The 23,107-nt window shown below is 40.2% G+C and overlaps 1 protein-coding gene across 6 annotated transcripts; it reads right to left on the bottom strand.

Moving 5' to 3' along the window:
* Positions 1-323: 323 nt before the first annotated feature.
* bbs4 (Bardet-Biedl syndrome 4) lies at positions 324-22,626 on the bottom strand. 6 transcript variants are annotated; one of them, XM_021565199.3, is made up of 16 exons: positions 22,092-22,626; positions 21,132-21,183; positions 19,715-19,794; positions 18,564-18,627; positions 18,324-18,435; positions 18,019-18,091; positions 17,807-17,860; positions 14,770-14,897; positions 8,478-8,532; positions 8,307-8,375; positions 8,045-8,197; positions 7,429-7,600; positions 5,216-5,285; positions 4,916-5,051; positions 3,042-3,111; positions 324-2,546 (listed from the first exon to the last, which is right to left on the bottom strand). In XM_021565199.3, exons 1-16 carry the CDS (start codon positions 22,113-22,115, stop codon positions 2,398-2,400), a joined length of 1,461 nt encoding a protein of 486 aa, XP_021420874.3. In that variant the 5' UTR covers positions 22,116-22,626; the 3' UTR covers positions 324-2,397. The 6 variants fall into 6 exon arrangements, with proteins under 6 accessions (XP_021420874.3, XP_021420858.3, XP_021420882.3 ...); XM_021565183.3 differs by having other exon boundaries at positions 2,922-3,111; positions 22,092-22,606; XM_021565207.3 differs by having other exon boundaries at positions 2,922-3,111; positions 14,770-14,913; positions 22,092-22,221.
* Positions 22,627-23,107: the final 481 nt, after the last annotated feature.

Here is a 23,107-nt window from a genome sequence, read left to right as displayed (position 1 = left end):
CCCTAGTGGATGGAATGGAAGGTATCTCCCGATGTCCCGGGGACCTGAACAATCGTTGATTACTGAATTCTATCTGGTAAGATCATGTTGGTGCTGATGCATGACATTGGGGATGTATGATAGGCAGCCTCGTCTTTGCAAGTCTGATCTGTGATAAATGTGTTATGTTTGTACTGGTCATAAACAATGTGCTAGTCTGTTCAACACTTTGAGGAAAACCTGTGTGCATTAAGGATATAGACACCTGGCTCAAATAGGAGCCTGTCTCTAATATGCGCCGGTTATGTTCAGTGATTGAAGCAAATAAACACCCAGACTATTAATTTAAGTTTTAGGGTATTTGGACCACATCATGTTGGCTTTCCAAAAGCATTTTTTCTTATGAAAGGCCTTCCATCTTGACAGGGAGAGGATGAGACAACACTCAAGTCAGTAACACTAACAGTTTATAATTTTTTATACCATGGTTTTGTTGAACATTCGATTCTGATTGGCTGAAGGGTGCTTGATAGGTGGGCATACATTTGATTAACCATTCAGCTGCAACATCCTCCAGAGTTACACTTTGTAGTTCTGCCAGAAAATACCTCTCCATATCAGTAGGCTACATAAAAAGACTGTAGTTAGCTTGCTACTTCAGCAGATGTAAACAGCATTTAAATTGTACTTTGTGTATTATTGTTTTCTGTGCCAAACCATGATATAAGCGGAATATCCCTTTACATTAAGGGCATTCGGAAAGTATTCAGACCCCTTGACTTTTTCCACATTTTGTTACATTACAGCCTCAATAAATACATTTCTTTTCTTAACAATTTACACATAATACCCCATAATGACAAAGCGAAAACACGTTTTTAGAAAGGTTTTCAAATGTATTAAAAATACCTTATTTACATAAGTATTCAGACCCTTTGCTTGAGACTCGAAACTGAGCTCAGGTGCATCCTGTTTCCATTGATCATTCTTGAGACGTCTCTACAACTTGGGAGTCCACCTGTGGTCAATTCAATTGATTGGACATGATTTGGAAAGGCACACACCTGTCTATATAAGGTCCCACTGTCGACAGTGCATGTCAGAGCAGAAACCAAGCCATGATGTCAAAGGAGTTATCTGTAGAGCTCAGAGACAGGATTGTGTCGAGGCACAAAACATTTCTGCAGCATTGAATGTCCCCAAGAACACAGTGGCCTCCATCATTCTTAAATGGAAGAAGTTTTGAACCAAAGACTCTTCTTAAATCTGTCTGCCAGGCCAAACTGAGCAATCGTCTTGGTCAGGGAGGTGACCAAGAACCAGATGGTCACTCTGACAGAGCTCCAGAGTTCCTCTGTGGGGATGGGAGAACCTTCCAGAAGGACAGCCATCTGCATCACTCCACCAATCAGGCCTTTATGGAAAAGGGGCCAGATGGAAACCACTCCTCAGTAAACGGCACATGACAGCCCGCTTGGAGTTTACCAAAAGGCACCAAAAGACTCTCAGGCCATGAGAAACAAGATTCTCTGGTCTGATGAAATGCCTGAATGCCAAACATCACATCTGGAGGAAACGTGGCACCATCCCTACGGTGAAGCATGGTGGTGGCAGCATCATGCTGTGGGGATGTTTTTCAGCGGCAGGGACTGGGAGATTAGTCAGGATCGAGGGAAAGATGAACGGAGCAAAGTACAGAGAGATCCTTGGTGAAAACCTACTTCAGAGCGTTCAGGACCTCAGACTGAGGGCAATTGTTCACCTTCCAACAGGACAACGACCCTAAGCACATAGCCAAAACAACGCAGGAATGGCTTTGGGATAAGTCTCTGAATGTCCTTGAGTGGCCCAGCCAGAGCTCAAACTTACACTTGATTGAAAATCTCTGGAGAGACCTGAAAATAGGTGTGTAGCGACGCTCCCCATTCAACCTGAAAGCTTGAGAGGATCTGCAGAGAAGATTAGGAGAAACTCCCCAAATACAGGTGTGCCAAGCTTGTAGTGTCATACCCAAGAAGACTCGAGGTTGTAATTGCTGCCAAAGGTGCTTCAACAAAGTACTGAGTAAAGGGTCTGAATATCTATGTAAATGTGGTAGCAGTTTTTTATTTGTAATAGATTTGCTAAAATAAAATAAAAACTGTTTTTGCTTTGTCATTATGGGGTATCGTGTGTAGATTGATGAGGGAAAAAACGATTTAATACATTTTAGAATAAGGCTGTAACCTAACAAAATGTGGAAAAAGTCAAGGGGTCTGAATACTTTCTGTATGCACTGTAACATCTCCCCCTACTTTTATTCAAAACATTTTAAACCTGCAATTAACAATCCAACCCCAATACAGTACATACTATTCAACTGTAATGTGCTATTCAACTATACATTGCTTCGCTTCACATAGCAGTGGATCATGGACCCTACTCAGCCACAGGTTTAGACTTGCTCTTCTTCTCTTTGGCTTTGGGATCCTCTGACTCAGGGTCCCCTAGGGGAGGGGAAGGGGCATTCTCCACATCATGCTCTTCAACTAGCGGCGTGGAGGTGGACTTGGGTGGAGCCTTAGAGCCTTAGGGATGAGATAAAGGATATTTTACTGATAAAACATCTGACACGCATTCCCGTGGAATCGTATTACATGGAAATTAAAAACGTTCTACTTCACGTCACTTTGTGCAGTGGTGGACAACCGTTAAAAAAAAGGTAGGATCATATGCAATCTGTGTTTGATCAAAGGTGCCAAAAAATCAAGTAAAGTTTGGTGTCTGGATATGGTTGATCCAGACCAGCCTACTGCAGAACTCTCTATTTAGAGAAAGATGATCTGGAATTACAACTAGAATCCAAAGACTCATTATAAATGAATGGGTGAACGAAAACACTCAGAGGCAGCAACATGGCGTCCATCTCTAAATTTGACCTCCGCTTTCACTGACACACACACCTGCAGCTAGCTGGATGCTTTTGCTGGCAGCTGAAGACATGGCCTGCCCAAGGGCCTGGTTGGTGCCCAGGGGCTGCAGGGACGTGGTCTTGGAGCGCTGACTGACTTTGGAGTCCTTACCTGGCTTGGTCCACACCGAGGTCTCTCCCACCTGGAGAGCAGATGCCAACTTCTGGGCCATCTCAATGAGCTGGGACAAAAAGGGTACAGACCGCTCAACATTAGGGATATGTGTTAGACTGGGAGCCAGCTTGAAGTGTTCAAGGAGCCCTGCTTCAGTATCAGAACATGGAGAACATACACAGTTGAAACAATAACAAAATGGCACCCCGCCTCAGTTTTGGTAAATGTATAGCGCTATTTATGCAAGGACTGACATTCCAAGATAAAGCAATATTCCTATTTTTAAAGCTATACAGTGTTTGTTTACATGATTTACAAAAATCTTGTGTTTTGGGTTTTAATGGTGTACGACAGTTGAACTAAGCTCATGAGCAGGGGTGAAAGTAAGACTGGAAGGTAAAGAAATATTGGGATATGTCTTACCGGTAAAACATGAACCTATCACAGTGGACTCATCAATCAATGTCATTACCCTTTTTGGTGTTTTAATAGGCGTCTTTTTCCATTCATCAAATGGCGTGTGCACATTGCACTGTTGTAGACGCTGGAGTTATTTTAAAAGTGGACAAACATGGGCAGGTAGCCTACTTTATGAAGTGATTTGTTTGACAATCAGATGAAAACATCATGCCACATTAAAAGGTCAAACATTTTCACAGTTAAATGACATGGTCTTTAATCTTAGGTGTACCGGGAAGAAACTATGGGTCTTTTCTCAATAAGCATCCTACCGTGCTCCACACTCATGCTCCGAGTGCATTCTCAGAGGACGTTCTTGTGAGGAAGAGAGTGTAGAGAACGCATAAAACATTAAATTTTAGCTGCACTTGCACTCCCAATACTGTATTACCTCACGCTGCACCTCCCCATTCACTGAACTTTCATCCAGCCAGGACCAATGGTAACAATAGAGGCGAAACAAGATACACAAAGCAAACGTTTTACTTCATTATTATCAGCTAGCTATATGTGAACCGTAATAATGTAGCTAGCCAGCTAGTTAAACAGGCAAAAATGACCTAAAACGAAGGTATATGTCAATTATTCGTGGGTAGCTACTAGTTGGCAGCCAATTCTTCGTGGCTATCTGGCTAGCTAACAGTAGCTAGCCAGTTATCCCTATTGACTTACTATGGGCATACCCATTCACTCAACCTTCTTCCAGCCAGGACAATGGCAATAGACAAAACAAGATATACACAAAGCAAACATTTTACTTCATAACTATCAGCTATCTATATGCGAATCATAATCTAGCGAAACAGTTTAACAGGCAAACGTTACCTAACACTAATGTTATGCCAGGTAGATTCAAATTATTCGTAGGTATAGCTAGCTGCCAGTTATTTGTGTGTATCTAGATAGCTAACAGTAGTAGCTAACCAGATAGCCCTTTTGACTTACTATGAGATTGCGGTCTTCGCTACAGTGGGTATTGTAGGCAGGTAAACATGCCAAAATTAACACAGTATGTATTTATTAACGTATTGTAACGTAATAACATATTGTAGTCAGGCAACATATGAGATGTGAATGGGCAACATTTTATTCCAATGTCTGGGTTTATTTTCTCTCGCTTCAGCTAAAATAATGGCCGCAAATTGATTTCAACCCTCCCGTGCTCCAATTTGCGTGCTCAGAGCAGGGTAGTATGCATTTTTGAGAAACATCCTATATCTACTTTCACCCCTGCTTATGAGGCATGTATACGTTATATTCTTCAAGAATCAATGAGGATACAGTATATTACTCATTTATAAGTCCAAAAATCTATTTAGCAATTGCGGATTGCCCCTTTTAAAGAGTCTGTGAGTAATGGTACCTCTATAACACAGACAGGTATGTATGCACGTTCACACACATACACACACCTCTGGGTCGAATTCTGCATTATGGCTGCTTTCCATCACTTTACTCTCCATCTCCAGGTACTGATCTGTGGCTCCTTTTTTGTCTCCTTGATTGTACAACAGGACTGCGAAATTCAGATTGATCAAGGGGTTACAGCTGTGAAAGATAGGCACAGAACAGTATACATGGGTTTAAGAACTATTAGACAATAGATTGTAATATTAAAAAGGCCTGAAAATGTAGGATTGAGGATGATACCCCCTCCACCCATCCAGCCATTCATAAAAATACAAATAAATGAATTCAGGTAAAATTCTTACTCATCCAACAACACTGCTTGCTCGTATGATCGCTTGGCATTCTCCCCGTCATCCATATTAGTAAGTGCAACTGAAAGAAAATTAAAACAAACTACCAATAAGCCATGATCACACATTAGAATTTAGACATTGCTTTAAACCACAAGAAAGTACTTGTCCACAAGAAATTCAATAAGTTGGAATGGACACTCAAATGCACTTGGGGGAAATTAGAAGAATAGAGACACATCAGGCAGTGCCTGCTTGATGCCAAATCAACAAGGTTAAAACTACAATCTAGGATTAACAGGCAAGATTAAAAAAAGAATATATCATATATATATATATATATATATATACAGTGCCTTGCGAAAGTATTCGGCCCCCTTGAACTTTGTGACCTTTTGCCACATTTCAGGCTTCAAACATAAAGATATAAAACTGTATTTTTTTGTGAAGAATCAACAACAAGTGGGACACGATCATGAAGTGGAACGACATTTATTGGATATTTCAAACTTCTTTAACAAATCAAAAACTGAAAAATTGGGCGTGCAAAATTATTCAGCCCCCTTAAGTTAATACTTTGTAGCGCCACCTTTTGCTGCGATTACAGCTGTGAGTCGCTTGGGGTATGTCTCTATCAGTTTTGCACATCGAGAGACTGACATTTTTTCCCATTCCTCCTTGCAAAACAGCTTGAGCTCAGTGAAGTTGGATGGAGAGCATTTGTGAACAGCAGTTTTCAGTTCTTTCCACAGATTCTTCGTTGGATTCAGGTCTGGACTTCGACTTGGCCATTCTAACACCTGGATATGTTTATTTTTGAACCATTCCATTGTAGATTTTGCTTTATGTTTTGGATCATTGTCTTGTTGGAAGACAAATCTCCGTCCCAGTCTCAGGTCTTTTGCAGACTCCATCAGGTTTTCTTCCAGAATGGTCCTGTATTTGGCTCCATCCATCTTCCCATCAATTTTAACCATCTTCCCTGTCCCTGCTGAAGAAAAGCAGGCCCAAACCATGATGCTGCCACCACCATGTTTGACAGTGGGGATGGTGTGTTCAGCTGTGTTGCTTTTACGCCAAACATAACGTTTTGCATTGTTGCCAAAAAGTTCAATTTTGGTTTAATTTGACCAGAGCACCTTCTTCCACATGTTTGGTGTGTCTCCCAGGTGGCTTGTGGCAAACTTTAAACAACACTTTTTATGGATATCTTTAAGAAATGGCTTTCTTCTTGCCACTCTTCCATAAAGGCCAGATTTGTGCAATATACGACTGATTGTTGTCCTATGGACAGAGTCTCCCACCTCAGCTGTAGATCTCTGCAGTTCATCCAGAGTGATCATGGGCCTCTTGGCTGCATCTCTGATCAGTCTTCTCCTTGTATGAGCTGAAAGTTTAGAGGGACGGCCAGGTCTTGGTAGATTTGCAGTGGTCTGATACTCCTTCCATTTCAATATTATCGCTTGCACAGTGCTCCTTGGGATGTTTAAAGCTTGGGAAATCTTTTTGTATCCAAATCCGGCTTTAAACTTCTTCACAACAGTATCTCGGACCTGCCTGGTGTGTTCCTTGTTCTTCATGATGCTCTCTGCGCTTTTAACGGACCTCTGAGACTATCACAGTGCAGGTGCATTTATACGGAGACTTGATTACACACAGGTGGATTGTATTTATCATCATTAGTCATTTAGGTCAACATTGGATCATTCAGAGATCCTCACTGAACTTCTGGAGAGAGTTTGCTGCACTGAAAGTAAAGGGGCTGAATAATTTTGCACGCCCAATTTTTCAGTTTTTGATTTGTTAAAAAAGTTTGAAATATCCAATAAATGTCGTTCCACTTCATGATTGTGTCCCACTTGTTGTTGATTCTTCACAAAAAAATACAGTTTTATATCTTTATGTTTGAAGCCTGAAATGTGGCAAAAGGTCGCAAAGTTCAAGGGGGCCGAATACTTTCGCAAGGCACTGTATATAGAAGCCAAGAAACGAGCGAAACAGGCAAAAAAAAAGGTATGTGTTGAAAGACATTGAAGCGGAGATGGCAGCCACAAGGAAAAACACAAGGTACATTTGTGAAACTATAGTATCACTGAAAATGTCCAGGGGAGCATAAAAAAAATCATCCCTGTGTGGTGGCACTAAGGGGCGAAGTAGGTTACTACATTTTACAAGCTACTTTGCCCCTTGGTGCCACGGTACTTTTGCAATTAGTTCTCCTGTACCTGCCAGCAGCATATAGAGCTCTGCCATCTTTGGCTGCAGGTTGACGGCAGCACTGAGGAAGTGGAAGGCTGAGGCATACTGCTGCATGGTGAGATGCACCAGGCCCAGGTTGTACAGGATTTTCCAGTCAAACGGAGACAGGTAGTTGGCCCTCTTCAGACAGCTGATGGCCTGAGGATGTGGAGGGATAGAAGATAAAAGGCTAGAGAAAGCCTGTATACCCAGTAGCTGGTTATGTCAATGGCAATAACACATAGTGAATGGTTTAGATTTGTAGTTTAGATTTGTAGTGGTCGTAGTTTCACAAATGCATTTCTATGTGGTACGTATTCGTAGATGTTAGGTATTTTCGCATTCTTAAAAAAAAAAATGATGGGACTGACAGAGACAAATATTGGTTATGTGTAATGGTACCTCAAAACACACACACACACACAAAACCCTCTGGGTCAAATTCTGAATTATGGCTGCTTTCCAGCACATCAAATATTGGGATCACACTGAAAATGTGGCATCGGTTGGCCAATTGATCGGAGGGAAGTCTAGTTCGAAATGAGTCGGCGAGATGGCGCGAAACAGGCAAATTGGAGGTTGTCGCCCTTAGAAGTTCCCTACCGCCACATATTTCTTGTTTCCGAAGAAGCACATGCCAATGTTATTCCAAAGGGGTGAGCTCTCAGGTACAGCATAAGCTGCCACGCGGTACTTATTCATGGCAACATCATAGTCCCCATGCGTCTGCATCATGCTGCCGGCTGCCAGGATGGCCTGAAGAGGGTAAAAAAAACACACACACACACACACAGCAGTGATATTTAAGTCAGTTGCAAATACAGCATCCAATAGGATAGGGACTATTAGGGAGGGCCTCCCCTACCTTAAAGTTGTTGGGGTCATACGTCAGGGCATTCCCAAGGTGTTCAAAGGCTTTCTGATATTTGCCTTGCTGGAGAGGAAATAGACTGATTTAGTTTCAAACTCACAAACGTGAGTTGTCATATCATGTTTGGAGTGTGATCTTAGGAGGGACTGAAAGGCCTCGACTTACTTGCATGTATAGCAGGCCAAGAGTGGTGAGAAGATCCGTGTTTTCAGGAGAAAACCTGAAATAAGAGGATTTTATATTTACTCAACCTTTACTTAACCAGGATGTAGAAACTCCAAATTGGCGCAGTGGTCTAAGGCACTGCATCGCAGTGCTAAGCTGTACCGCTAGAGATCTTGATTTTAGTCCGGGCTCTGTCGCAGCCGGCCGCGACCGGGAGACCCATGGGGTGGCGGACAATTGGCCCTGCGTCGCCCGGATTAGGAGAGGGTTTGGTCGGCAGGGATGTTCTTGTCCCATCGTGCACCTACGACTCCTGTGGCGGGCCCGGGCGCAATGCACGCTGACACGGTTGACAGGTGTATGGTGTTTCCTCTGAGACATTGGTGCGGCTGGCTTTTGGGTTAAGAGGGCAGAGAGGCTTGACTGGGTTGTGTTTCGGAGGACGCAGGACTCTTGACCTTCGCCTCTCCCGAGTCTGTACAGGATTTGCAGCGATGGGACAATTGAATACCATGAAATTGGGGTAAAAAATATACATAATTTCATTAGGCCCTAGTCTATGGAATTCACTTGACTGGGCAGGGGTGCAGCCAAGGGTGGGCCTGGGGCGCCAGGCCAAATCAAAATATTTTTACCACACAAAAGGGCTTTATTACAGAAAAAAATACCCCTCAGCAGCAGCCCCACTCCTCAGACGATCCCGCAGGTGAAGAAGCCGATGTGGAGGTCCTTGGCTTAGAGGACGGTTGGACGTACTGCCAAAATCTCTTGATATGCCACACCTGCCAGGTGTATGGCTTATCTTGGCAAAATAGAAATGCTCACTAACAGGGATGTAAACAAATTTGTCCACAACATGAAAGAAATACATTTTTTGTGCATATGGAACATTTCTTTGACTTTTTATTTCAGCTGATGAAACATGGGACCAACACTTTACACGTTGCGTTTCTATTTTTGGTCAGTATATTTGAGCAAGGCATCCATTTCCTTAATGCACACAGCTTTTGCTCATTTGTGTAGTTAATTGTTTAATTCCAGAATTCAATTCCAGCATTTAAATACATTTCTTAATTTCCTGAACTAATGTGTTATCATTTACACACATTAACAAGGTTTCCATCCAATTGGCAACAGATTTTCATGTGAATATTCTAAAATCCACATAAAGAAAATATGGGCATTTTCCCACTGGTTGTGTGTTTCCATCAAACGGTTGTGATGGAGTGTGTTTCCATCAAACGGTTGTGTGTTTCCATCAAACGGACGTGCTGTGGATAAAAGAGTGAGTGATGACGTAGTGCTCACAAAATGTAGTTTTTGTACCGAATAAAAATGTAAAATTCTATGTGTTCTATGTTCAACTCAACCGACAGTTTTGTCACAAAAACTAGTTGTTAGAGCGTTGGACTTGTAACCGAAAGGTTGCAAGATCGAATCCCCGAGTTGACAAGGTAAAAATCTGTCGTTCTACCCCTGAACAAGGCAGTTAACCCACTATTCCTAGGCCGCCATTGAAAATAAGAATTTGTTCTTAACTGACTTGCCTAGTTAAAAAAAGCTAAAATTTTAAAAATGAAATAATATAGCAAATGTGCCTTGGCACGTGCGCTCTAGCCAACAGCTCGCAGATACAGTGTGGGTAAACTAGTCTACATGATGAGATTATTATGCAGTCAAGCATCGATCATCATATCACCAGAATAAGACCCTCAATATTTATTGGAAAGGAGCATCAAGATCACCGTGCACTTTCACCACCCTGTGAAGTTCATCATAATTTATTTCATCTGTAGCCTAATAAACTGTGCAAATACTCGGAATTCATATCCTTAAAAAAACAAATTCTCTCACTACAATACATTTTAATAGAAAGTTTGCAAAAATAGATAAGATCTTATATTAAAGCATTAGACCTCTCACTAAAGGCTTCAGTCATTCAAAAGTTATACTGAAATCAGAACGGGTTCTCTAGCAGATGAGTAAGAATGTCTCACCCCATGTTCAAGAACGGCTTTTCTCCCATTATTTAGATTACAACCTCTCACTTGTGGTTATTTGGAAATTAAATAATCTCCAAAATATCGCGATTTTTAAAACGAGCCATAGAAAGTTGGTTGCAATTTCAGTTTACTCCACCAGAAAATACATAACAAATAATAAATAAAATATTATGGTTAAACTCAAATATACTAATTGTTAATAAAAGGTTATATATTTTTATTGGGAGGGACGGGGGACGGTATAATCTTTGTAAATTATATAATAAATAGGACTGGTGGCGTTATGTCACACATGCAGCTAACAAAAATATATGGAAATGTCTGCTCTACCCAAAATTATAGCCAACTAACTGCAAATGGAAGAGGCAAGTGGAAGGGAGGTGGAAGGGGGAAAAAGCAAGGAACTTGTCTGTCGGTCCTGCATTGAATACCAACATTAGTTAAAGAAAATTGTGATAAGTAAAAAAGTATACCAGTTTCATTTAAGGACCAACAAATTGACAGCTGTGCCATATACTGTGCATTTGGAAAGTATTCAGACCCCTTGACTTTTCCACATTTTGTTATGTTACAGCCATATTCTAAAATGTATTCAATAAAAATATCACATTTACATAAGTATGCAGACCCTTTACTTTGTTGAAGCACCTTTGGTAGCGATTGCAGCCTCGAGTCTTCTTGGGTATGACACTACAAGCTTGGCACACTTGTATTTGGGGAGGTTCTCCCATTAATATCTGCAGATCCTCTCAAACTCTGTCAGGTTGAATGTGGAGCGTTGCTACACAGCTATTTTCAGGTCTCTCCAGAGATGGTTGATCGGGTTCAATTCCGGGCTTTGGCTGAGTCACCCAAGGACATTGAGACTTGTCCCGAAGCCACTCCTGCATTGTCTTGGCTGTGTGCTGAGGATTGTTGTCCTATTGGAAGGTGAATAGTCACCCCATTCTGAGGTCCTGAGCGCTCTAACAGAGCTCCAGAGTTCCTCTGTGGAGATGGGAGAACCTTCCAGACGGACAACCATCTCTGCAGCACTCCACCGGGCCTGATTGGTGAAGTCTGATGAAACCAAGATTGAACTCAAGCTTCACGTCTGGAAGAAACCTGGCCCCATCCCTACGGTGAAGCATGGTGGTAGTGGCATCATGCTGTGGAGATGTTATTTAGTGGCAGGGACTGGGAGACCAGTCAGGATCGAGGAAAAGATGAACATAGCAAAGTACAGAGAGATCCTTGATGAAAACCTGCTCCAGAGCGCTCAGGACCTCAGACTGGGGCGAAGGTTCACCTTCCAACAGGACAACAATCCTCAGCACACAGCCAGACAATGCAGGAGTGGTTTCGGGACAAGTCTCTGAATGTCCTTGAGTGGCCCAGCCAAAACCCGGACCTGATCAAACATCTCTGGAGAGACCTGAAAATAGCTGTGCAGAGACACTCCCCATTCAACCCGACAGAGCTTGAGAGGATCTGCAGAGAAGAATGGGAGAAACTCCCCAAACACAGGTGTGCCAAGCTTGTAGTGTCATACCCAAAAAGACTTGAGGCTGTAATCACTGTCAAAGGTGCATCAACAAAGTACAGAGTAAAGGGTCTAAATACTTACGTAATGTGATATTTCCATTTATTTTTTAACAACAAAAAAAAAGTTATTGCTTGCCACATTTCAGGCTTCAAACATAAAGATATAAAACTGTTTTTTTTTGTGAAGAATCAACAACAAGTGGGACACAATCATGAAGTGGAACAACATTTATTGGATATTTCAAACTTTTTTAACAAATCAAAAATTGGGCGTGCAAAATTATTCAGCCCCCTTAAGTTAATACTTTGTAGCGCCACCTTTTGCTGCGATTACAGCTGTAAGTCGCTTGGGGTATGTCTCTATCAGTTTTGCACATCGAGAGACTGACATTTTTTCCCATTCCTCCTTGCAAAACAGCTCGAGCTCAGTGAGGTTGGATGGAGAGCATTTGTGAACAGCAGTTTTCAGTTCTTTCCACAGATTCTCGATTGGATTCAGGTCTGAACTTTGACGTGGCCATGGATATGTTTATTATTGAACCATTGTAGATTTTGCTTTATGTTTTGGATCATTGTCTTGTTGGAAGACAAATCTCCGTCCCAGTCTCAGGTCTTTTGCAGACTCCATCAGGTTTTCTTCCAGAATGGTCCTGTATTTGGCTCCATCCATCTTCCCTTCAATTTTAACCATCTTCCCTGTCCCTGCTGAAGAAAAGCAGGCCCAAACCATGATGCTGCCACCACCATGTTTGACAGTGGGGATGGTGCGTTCAGGGTGATGAGCTGTGTTGCTTTTACGACAAACATAACGTTTTGCATTGTTGCCAAAAAGTTCAATTTTGGTTTCATCTGACCAGAGCACCTTCTTCCACATGTTTGGTGTGTCTCCCAGGTGGCTTGTGGCAAACTTTAAACGACACTTTTTATGGATATCTTTAAGAAATGGCTTTCTTCTTGCCACTCTTCCATAAAGGCCAGATTTGTGCAATATACGACTGATTGTTGTCCTATGGACAGAGTCTCCCACCTCAGCTGTAGATCTCTGCATGGGCCTCTTGGCTGCATCTCTGATCAGTCTTCTCCTTGTATGAGCTGAAAGTTTAAAGGGAAGGCCAGGTCTTGGTAGATTTGCAGTGGTCTGATACTCCTTCCATTTCAATATTATCGCTTGCACAGTGCTCCTTGGGATGTTTAAAGCTTGGGAAATATTTTTGTATCCAAATCCGGCTTTAAACTTCTTCACAACAGTATCTCGGACCTGCCTGGTGTGTTCCTTGTTCTTCATGATGCTCTCTGCGCTTTTAACGGACCTCTGAGACTATCACAGTGCAGGTGCATTTATACGGAGACTTGATTACACACAGGTGGATTGTATTTATCATCATTAGTCATTTAGGTCAACATTGGATCATTCAGAGATCCTCACTGAACGTCTGGAGAGAGTTTGCTGCACTGAAAGTAAAGGGGCTGAATAATTTTGCACGCCCAATTTTTCAGTTTTTGATTTGTTAAAAAAGTTTGAAATATCCAATAAATGTCGTTCCACTTCATGATTGTGTCCCACTTGTTGTTGATTCTTCACAAAAAAATACAGTTTTATATCTTTATGTTTGAAGCCTGAAATGTGGCAAAAGGTCGCAAAGTTCAAGGGGGCCGAATACTTTCGCAAGGCACTGTAATACATTTTAAAATAAGGCTGTAACGTATCAAGATGTGGAAAAAGTCAAGGGGTCTGAATACTTTCCGAATGGACTGTATATATATTTTTTATTATGACAATTTTTTAAACGCTGGGTGGTTTCCCGGGTCATAGTGGGAAGGACCACAAACCATATCACCGTGTGACTCCAAGTTTGCACCACCATTTCTCACATAATTCATTTTAATTTTAAATTCACACTTATCAAGAGAACATCCCCGATCATCTCTACTGCCTCTGACTCACTAAACACATGCTTCATTTGTAAATGATGTCTGAGTGTCAGAGCGTTCCCCTGGCTATCTATAAAGTAAAATAAACAAGAAAATGATGCCGTCTGGTTTGAAGGAATTTGAATTTATTTTAGTTTTAATACTTGAGTATATTTTAGCAATTCCATTTACTTTTGATACTTAAGTACTGTATATTTCAAACCAAATACTTTTAGACTTTTACTCAAGTAGTATTTTACTGGGTGACTTTCACTTGAGTTATTTTCTATTAAGGTATCTTTACTTTTGCTCAAGTGTGACAATTGGGTACTTTTTCAGCCACTTGCTTTTGTGTTTGCCAGTTAGCTAGCGGTTCTCATCTGTTAGCAGTCAATGGCTAGCAGTTTCTTACTGGTGATAAAATGGATGATTGCCCTATTTTTTTTATCATTACTAATTTATTTAATGTAACAAATCAAACGTTAAAAACTGACAACAATTCATGGTAATCTTGTAAACAATTCATTTAGAACCGTCATTTATTTGAAACAGGCGTTTATTTGCTGAAATGTGTGCCGTGCCCAGCTATTAAAAGGGACTACTACGTTTAATTGCAGTTTTACAGTAGATTAAAAAAAAAGGGAACAGATGAGCAATAACCATTCTCAATCACAGTCATGAAAATGCCAACACACTCACTCTCACAGACTTTAGTGGTCCTGTGTGACTCAGTTGGTAGAGCATGGTGCTTTCAACTCCAAGGTTTGTGGGTTCAAATCCCACTGGGGCCACCATTCATAGGGAAATCTACACACAAGTCGCTTTCCATCTGCTAAGTTCAATATAATACTCACTCAACAGCCCTCCTGTACACGTCGATGGCTTTGTCAGTGTCCCCTTCCAGCAGGTGAATCTTTCCCAGCATCATGTAGGTCAGGTCGTGCTTGCTCAACTCCAGGGCGATGTTCAACTGCTCTTCTGCCTGGCAGTGCACACAGCTTTTACTTTCATTAATTTACAATGTTGGTGTTTGAAACATTTTAACAATACTACACTGAACAAAAATGTAAACGCAACATGCAACAATTTCAAAGATTTGACTGAGCATATAAGGAAATCAATCCATTGAAATACATTTCATTAGGCCCTAATCTAAAGATTTCACATGACTGGGAATTCAAATCTGTTGGTCACAGATACCATAAAAAAAGGTAGAGTAGATCATCAGAAAACCAGTCAGTATCTGATGTGACCACCATTCTCCTCATGCACCGCGACACATCTCCTTCTCATAGAGTTGATCAGGCTTTTGATTGTGGACTGTGGAATTTTGTCCCACTCTTCTTCAATGCCTTTTTCAATTCATTAATCGGTATTGGACAATTTTCTATATTTATTTTTAATAATGACAATTACAACAATACTGAATGAACACTTATTTTAACTTAGTATATAATACATCAATAAAAATAAATTTTGCTTCAAATAAATAATGAAACATGTTCAATTTGGTAATAATGCAAAAACAAAGTGTTGGAGAAGAAAGTAAAAGTGCAATATGTGCCATGTAAAAAAGCTAACGTTTAAGTTCCTTGCTCAGAACATGAGAACATATGAAAGCTGGTGGTTCCTTTTAACATGAGACTTCAATATTCCAAGGTAAGAGGTTTCAGGTTGTAGTTATAGTATTTATAGGACTATTTCTCTCTATACCATTTGTATTTCATATACTTTTGACTATTGGATGTTCTTATAGGCACTTTAGTATTGCCAGTGTAACAGTATAGCTTCCGCCCCTCTCCTCGCCCCTACCTGGGCTCGAACCAGGAACACATCGACAACAGCCACCCTCGAAGCAGCGTTACCCATGCAGAGCAAGGAGAACAACTACTCCAAGTCTCAGAGCGAGTGACGATTGAAACGCTATTAGCGCGTACATCGCTAACTAGCTAGCCATTTCACATTGGTTACACCAGCCTAATCTCGGGAGTTGATAGGCTTGAAGTCATAAACAGCTCAATGCTTGAAGCACAGTGAAGAGCTGATGGCAAAACGCATGAAAGTGCTGTTTGAATGAATGCTTACGAGCCTGCTGCTGCCTACCACCGCTCAGTCAGACTGCTCTATCAAATATCAAATCATAGACTTAATTATAACATAATAACACACAGAAATACGAGCCTTAGGTCATTAATATGGTTGAATCCGGAAACTATCATTTCGAAAACAAAACGTTTATTATTTCAGTGAAATACGGAACTGTTCGGTATTTTATCATAATGGGTGGCATCCATAAGTCTAAATATTGCTGTTACATTGCACAACCTTCAATGTTATGTCATAATTATGTAAAATTCTGGCAAATTAGTTCGCAACGAGCCAGGCGACCCAAACTGTTGTATATACCCTGACTCTGCGTGCAATGAACGCAAGAGAAGTGACACAATTTCACCTGATTAATATTGCCTGCTAACCTGGATTTATTTTAGCTAAATATGCAGGTTTAAAAATATATACTTCTGTGTATTGACTTTAAGAAAGGCATTGGTGTATATGGTTAGGTACAGTCGTGCAACGATTGTGCTTTTTTCGCAAATGCGCTTTTGTTAAATCATCCCCCTGCTTTGCATCGATTATATGCAGCACGGGACACGCTAGATAAACTAGTAATATCATCCACCATGTGTAGTTAACTAGTGATTATGATTGATTGATTGTTTTTATAAGATAAGTTTAATGCTAGCTAGCAACTTACGACTGCTTCTTACTGCATTCGCGTAACAGGCAGGCTCCTCGTGGAGTGCAATGTGAAGCAGGTGGTTAGAGCGTTGGACTAGTTAACTGTAAGGTTGCACAATTGAATCCCGGAGCTGACAAGGTAAAAATCTGTCGTTCTGCCCCTGAACGGCAGTAAACCCGCTGTTCCTAGGCCGTCATTGAAAATAAGAATGTGTTCTTAACTGACTTGCCGAGTTAAATAAAGGTGGGTAAAAATACAGATTTCCGATTGTTATGAAAACTTGAAATCGGCCCAAATTAATCGGCCATTCCGATTAAATCGGCCGACCTCTAATTCAGATTATCCCAAACATCCTCAATCGGTGACATGGCTAGTGAGTATGCAGGCCATGGAAGAACTGGGACATTTTTCAGCTTCCAGGAATTGTATACAGATCTTTGTGACATGGGGCCATGCATAATCATGCTGAAGCGGCAGATGAATGACACAATAACGTGCCTCATCAGGATCTCGTTACGGTATCTCTATGCATTCAAATTGCCATTGCTAAAATGCAATTGGGTTCGTTGTCCATAGCTAATGCCTGCCCATACAATAACCCCACGGCCACCATATGGCACTCTGTTCACAATGTTGACATCAGCAAACCGCTCACCCACACAACGCCATACACATGGCCTGTGGTTGTGAAGCCGGTTGGACGTATTGGCAAATTTTCTAAAACGATGTTGGAGGCAGCTTATGGTAAAGAAATTAACATTCAATTCTCTGGCAACAGCTCTGGTGGACATTCCTGCAGTCAGCATGCCAATCTGTGGCATTTTGTTGTGACACAAAACTGCACATTTTAGAGTGGCATTTTATTGTCCCCAGCACAAGGTGCACCTGTGTAATGATCATGCTGTTTTATCAGCTTCTTGATATGCCACACCTGTCAGGTGGATAGATTATCTTGGCAAAGGAGAAATGCTCACTAACCGGTTTGTACACAAATTTGTGCAAAACGTTTCAGAGAAATACGATTTTTGTGCCTGAGGAACATTTCTGGGATCTTTTATTTTAGCTCATTAAACATGGGACCAACACTTTACATGTTGCGTTTATATTTCTGTCCAGTGTATTTTCAAGAGGGACTAAAATATATAACTTACATGGTTGAAGTCTTTGGTATAGATGTAGCACACACCTAAGTTGTGGCTGATCTCCTTCAAGTAGAGAGGTTGAAAAACGGGCATTGAAAATGTGATAGCCTGTAAACTATATTTCTTATCTGGGGATCATAAATACATAAAACTTTTCATACTTTAATTTTTTTTAAACTGTTCTTCACAAAGTAGTATATTTATAAGCCAAAGTTACTTACCCAGTCTTTCTCATTGAGCTGTGAAGCCTCATTGTAAACCTCTATGGCAGCCTTATGCTTACCAAGGAGAAATCTAGAAAAGCAAAAATGAACAAAATGTCTAAATTGCCAAATCATATGTACATACCTGGGATTCAGACTTAGGAAAGTAAGCAATTTTCCATGGATCAATAAGAGTTAAAAAATTGTATTCAGAAATAACTTGCATGGGCACAACACACGCAAAGGTAGCAAATATCTTAGCAAACAGCCTTGAAGCTTGAATTATAAAAAGGCCCCGATTTTTCGAAAAGTGTGCTCCTCACAGGGATCTGGCCACTTGTTTGAGGTTATCCGAGCTGCCAGGGTTGAGTATTGCACAGCTCTGGAACAGGTCCAGTGACTGCTGGATTTTCCCTTCCAAGCGAAGGATTAAAGCTGAACAGAGACAGACAGGCATCCCATCATGCTGTGAGAATCTAACATTTGGTCAGAGTTACACCTGACCTATTGTAATATACTCGTAACGATTGAACTGGTTCTGTTCTGCTAGACAATCGCCATACCTTGTACATAGACGGCATATTCACACATCCCCCCGGTTTCTTGTAGCTGCTCTTTGATGATTGACTGAATGAAAAAGAGACAGCATGAAATTATACACTTTCAACGAATGCATGTTCCTGTCCATTGTTTTACAATGACACTTTATATGCAGTGTTGGGGAAGCTACTGTGAAAATATAGTTTACCAAGGTACCAATTACTTCACACTGAAAGAAGTTAAGTTACACTATAGCTAACCTTAAAGGTCCAATGCAGCCATTTGTACCTCAATATCGAATAATTTATATGTAACAATTAAGTACCTTGTGATTGTTTTCAATTAAAATGGTCAAAAATAAACGAAAATAGCTTCTTAGCAAAGAGCATTCTCAAGCAAGAATGTTGCTTAGGACTGTCTGCGAGTGGTCTAACCATAGAGATCCTATTAAAGTACGTAATTAAAGTATTACTGAATAGCCATTAACGGCAGAGAGTTTAGAACTCTTTCTTATTGGTCTATTACCACCTGGTGATGTCACCAGGAAGGCCAAAAGTTGGTATTTTCAAACAGCTCTTACACTAAAATGGCATTATCATACTTTTTGTTACAATTTCACAGTATTATTCTAACCTCAGTGTGGAAATATATATATATATAACACACAGAAAAATCACGTTTTTGACTGCACTGGGCCTTTAAGAAAAATAAAGTTACTTAATTAATTAAAGAAACATTGAAAGACACTTCGAAAAACTACATCCAAACTACATAGTAAATTATAACTAAATCTGAATGTCATAGAATACAAATTGCAAGAACAGATCACTCTGGAGGCAGATGTTAACAGAATGTTTAATTTAGCCTATTAAACACAAAAACAGTTTCAAGTGAGAATTAGGAATGTCTGATGTCAAAAACAAAAAGGAAATTCTTTCCTACGTCATCCATTTTTTATTTTTGCAAAATAACTAGCGAGTAGCTCGCTACAGTAAAAGTCATGAACTACTAAAAACACTACCCATATCTGAATTTAGTTCAACTACCACCAAGCTACTACAAAATGTAGTTAAATTACTGGTTAAATACATGTAGTTCCCTGCTCCCAAACACTGTTAACATGACACTTTTTCTCTCAGAGAGAGAGAGACCTAACAAACAGATGTCCTCCTACCTTACAGGTCTCATAGTCTTTACGGATGTAGTGAAGGTGGATGAGCCAGTTTCTTCTCTCCAAAATAGGGAGCTCAGGCGCTGAATAGAAATAAAGGCAGATAAAACCCAGACCTATCTAAAGTATGTCATATTTCCAGTCATTTCAATTAATTAAATATGCTGCTTGATTTGAAAGAATATGACTTATAAATAGCTTAGAGGTGCAATCTGCAATAGTTACTGTCATTCAATAATGACTAAATTAATGATATACCAATTGATTCTTGAAGAATATAACTTAGAAATATCTCAGGAGCTATGAACAACTGTCTTAGCGATCCAATGCAGTCAAAAATAAGATTTTCTTGTGTTTTATATATATTTTCACACTATGAAGATGGAATAAAAACTGAAATCGCGAAAATGATAATGCCCTTTTAGTGTAAGAGCTGTTTGAAAAGACTGCCTGAAATTTCAGCCTGTTTTCGTGGGATTAAGTTTTGGCCTGCCTGGTGATATCGCCAGCTGCCAATAACAGCTAGTTTTCAGTTTTTCCCTCCTGACTCACATCTTGCCAAGATCATTAATGTCAGTTTGTCTTCATTGTATAAAATGTTATTCCATTGAGAATGTTGTATTTCCTCCCAAACATTCAGCTAAATTCTTGTTTGAGAAATTGCTCTTTGCTAAGAAGCTATTCGAATTCATTTTTGACCATTTTAATTGAAAACCACTGTAAGATATATATTTGTTACCTAGAAATCATTTTATATTGAGATAAAAACGGTTGCATTGGACCTTTAAGCAACCATAACTCTAAATCAAAGGTTGATCCACCCATCTGATTAGAAACAACGTATGTTTAAAAAGTTATTTCCAGGACATCAAAGGCACTAAGGAAGCAAAGTGAATTGACCAACACAGCCTTGCCTTCCAGGCAGCTACCAAATCTGGTTTAGCTAAAGCTGATCTATTTTGGTCTAATCCTCTTCAAAGGGAAATGAACCTGCTCAATAATGACACCCAGTGGACAAAAAGAGACCTCGTCAAAAACATGTGTTTCTAATGCATGCAAACAATATATATCTTTACTAAACCTTTAGTGTGGATTAAATATACCCATGAAGTAGTCACCTGTAATGTTTGTATTCAGTGCAATGCAAATTGGAAAGCCCGAATAAAATCTGTGTAATTGAATAGTGGCAGCTACAGCTCACATCAGAGCTGTAGGACTACATACTTCAGAAAATAAAGGGATAATGGCTACTGTAGAACAGTTTACATCAAAGAACATGTCTCTGGGAAATTGGAATGCTTGGTAAGATAGTTCAACTTTCAAGCCCAATGTTGTACATTTCTCTCTCAGTGTAAAATAGTTAGCATATTTGTCAGTAATGTCAATCTAGGAGGCTTCAATATGGGTTTGAACAACAAACCTTTTTTAGGACGAGGCTTCCTGATTTCAGAAGCTGGAGGCAGTTGAACATCCTGGGAAAGACACGCACAAACCATGCGTTACAAAACACATCATCATCACATTTTTTGCTCTATACTGAAAGTTCTCTATCTTGATAACGTGATATGCACATTTTGGGGGGATAGTATGAAGAGTGGACTAATGAACAACATATTAAAATATAGTTTGAGTGAACTGTCCCTTTAACCTGTAGATAATACAAAATAATGAAGTATATTGTGGCCCATGCCACTTGTAACTCATCTCAGTCCTGACTTTCAGTCAAAGTAACCAAATTACATCCAAAACAAAGTCATAGGCCAACTGTTTGACTCAGAGTAAATCTAAATTTTTACTACAGTATTCCTGACACAAGGCTACTTTATACATCTTTCAGAATGACACAAGTGCAATATGGGATAATTCACCCTGAGTGCAATTACAGTAGTATTAATATTGACAGTTTCAGCAGAAAAGCAAAATAGAGCTTCACGGCATAATAGATGCAATCAATTAAAAGTAATCTGTACAAGCCTCAACAAATCTAACTGATGATTAAAATAAAATCAGTATGCATTGCATATTTTATTTATGCAACCTTTATTTAGCCAGAGTGATTGAGAACTAAGTCTACAAAGAAGAGGTGCACACGCTGAGATTACATAAGTGTACATTTGTTATTTAAGTCTACAATATTTATCAGAAAATCATTATTTTTGGAGGCTACATGGGGAGCAGGGGGACGTATCTCGAAGTAGGACGCATCTTCTCGATACAACACGCACCTTTATAAATCTTGCAAGGCAAGTCAAACTTTCTATCAGTTAAGGCTAAAATAATGGATATACTACTCTATTCGCTAAATAAATGCTGCATATAACACAACTAAATGCAAATGTGCAATGGCAATTTGTTAAATTGTTATAATTAAATGGCTTACCGCTACGGGATTGTCGTCTGCCATGTTTACTTCTATGGTCGGATTCTTCTTCTTTGATGAGGTTTAACGGCAGTTGGCGTCCATTAAAATGTTGCATTACCGCCAGCTACTAGACTGGAGTACATATCCCGTATACTTTCGTTGAAAAAAATAAACAAACAAATACCCTACCATCTAACACTGCACTCACAATTTTTTAAATTATAAAATGTAACACCACCCTACTCCACTATTTTAATCTATTTAGTCCTACCTCAGGCCAACAACTTGAAAGGATAGGACACCACCAGTGAAAGGATGGGACACCACCAAACCCTGTAACTCTTCTGATGTCAAGTCTCGCACACCCAAATACCTCTCTGCAGCTGCCACCAAAAACCTCAATTTTTTGCGATTTATGTTCCATCCCTACAGTACAGTTGATAACTATTTCTATAAATGCTAAAAATCCAATTTTACTGAAACATATATCACTTGTTTGCCAATCCCTCTGTACTGGTACAGATCTACTACTCACAGCACTCCTCAGGAACCCTCCCCCTTAACCCATCTTCCTCTACTTTCTTCACTACCTCAGCATATGACAACTTCTGCACTAACCTGGAAACCTCAACCTACCTCTCTTGCACGGGACATTTCTGATCCCCAGCCACATGGGCACCCCTACAATTAACAAACTACTTTCCCCAATGCTACACATTCCTTTGTCTCATGCCCTTCTGCACACTTCTCACACCTAGAAACCTCCCTCCTACACACTGCTGCCACATGCCCATAACCTTGACACCTGTAACAACGTTAGGTATTCAGCACAAAATCTCATACAGGATAACTTTAATATCTTAACATCACTTTGGCGGGCAAAGACTCAACATCAAATCTCAAAAGAACAGACAATGACTCTTCTGTTTCACCATTCACGCCACCCTGTCTGCGTCGCACCAAACGACGAGCATCACAAACACCAGGAATCTTCCCCTTCAGTTGGTCAACTTTTACATTTACTGGTGCCCCAG

Source organism: Oncorhynchus mykiss, chromosome 2 (assembly GCF_057628025.1).
Source record: "Oncorhynchus mykiss isolate SJ-2025 chromosome 2, ASM5762802v1, whole genome shotgun sequence".
In the NCBI taxonomy this organism is placed as follows: domain Eukaryota; kingdom Metazoa; phylum Chordata; class Actinopteri; order Salmoniformes; family Salmonidae; genus Oncorhynchus; species Oncorhynchus mykiss.
The sequence above is the reverse complement of the archived record's forward strand: the minus strand, read 5'-3'. Positions and strand labels throughout refer to the sequence as shown.

Excerpts from the sequence above, each read along its gene's own strand:
- bbs4 (XM_021565183.3), bottom strand. The coding sequence starts at position 22,115 with ATGGCAGACGACAATCCCGTAGCG. Across the intron at positions 8,376-8,477 it reads TTGGCCTGCTATACATGCAA|CAAGGCAAATATCAGAAAGC; the intron begins GTAAGTCGAGGC and ends TTTCCTCTCCAG. Across the intron at positions 5,052-5,215 it reads CAAGCAGTGTTGTTGGATGA|CTGTAACCCCTTGATCAATC; the intron begins GTAAGAATTTTA and ends TATCTTTCACAG.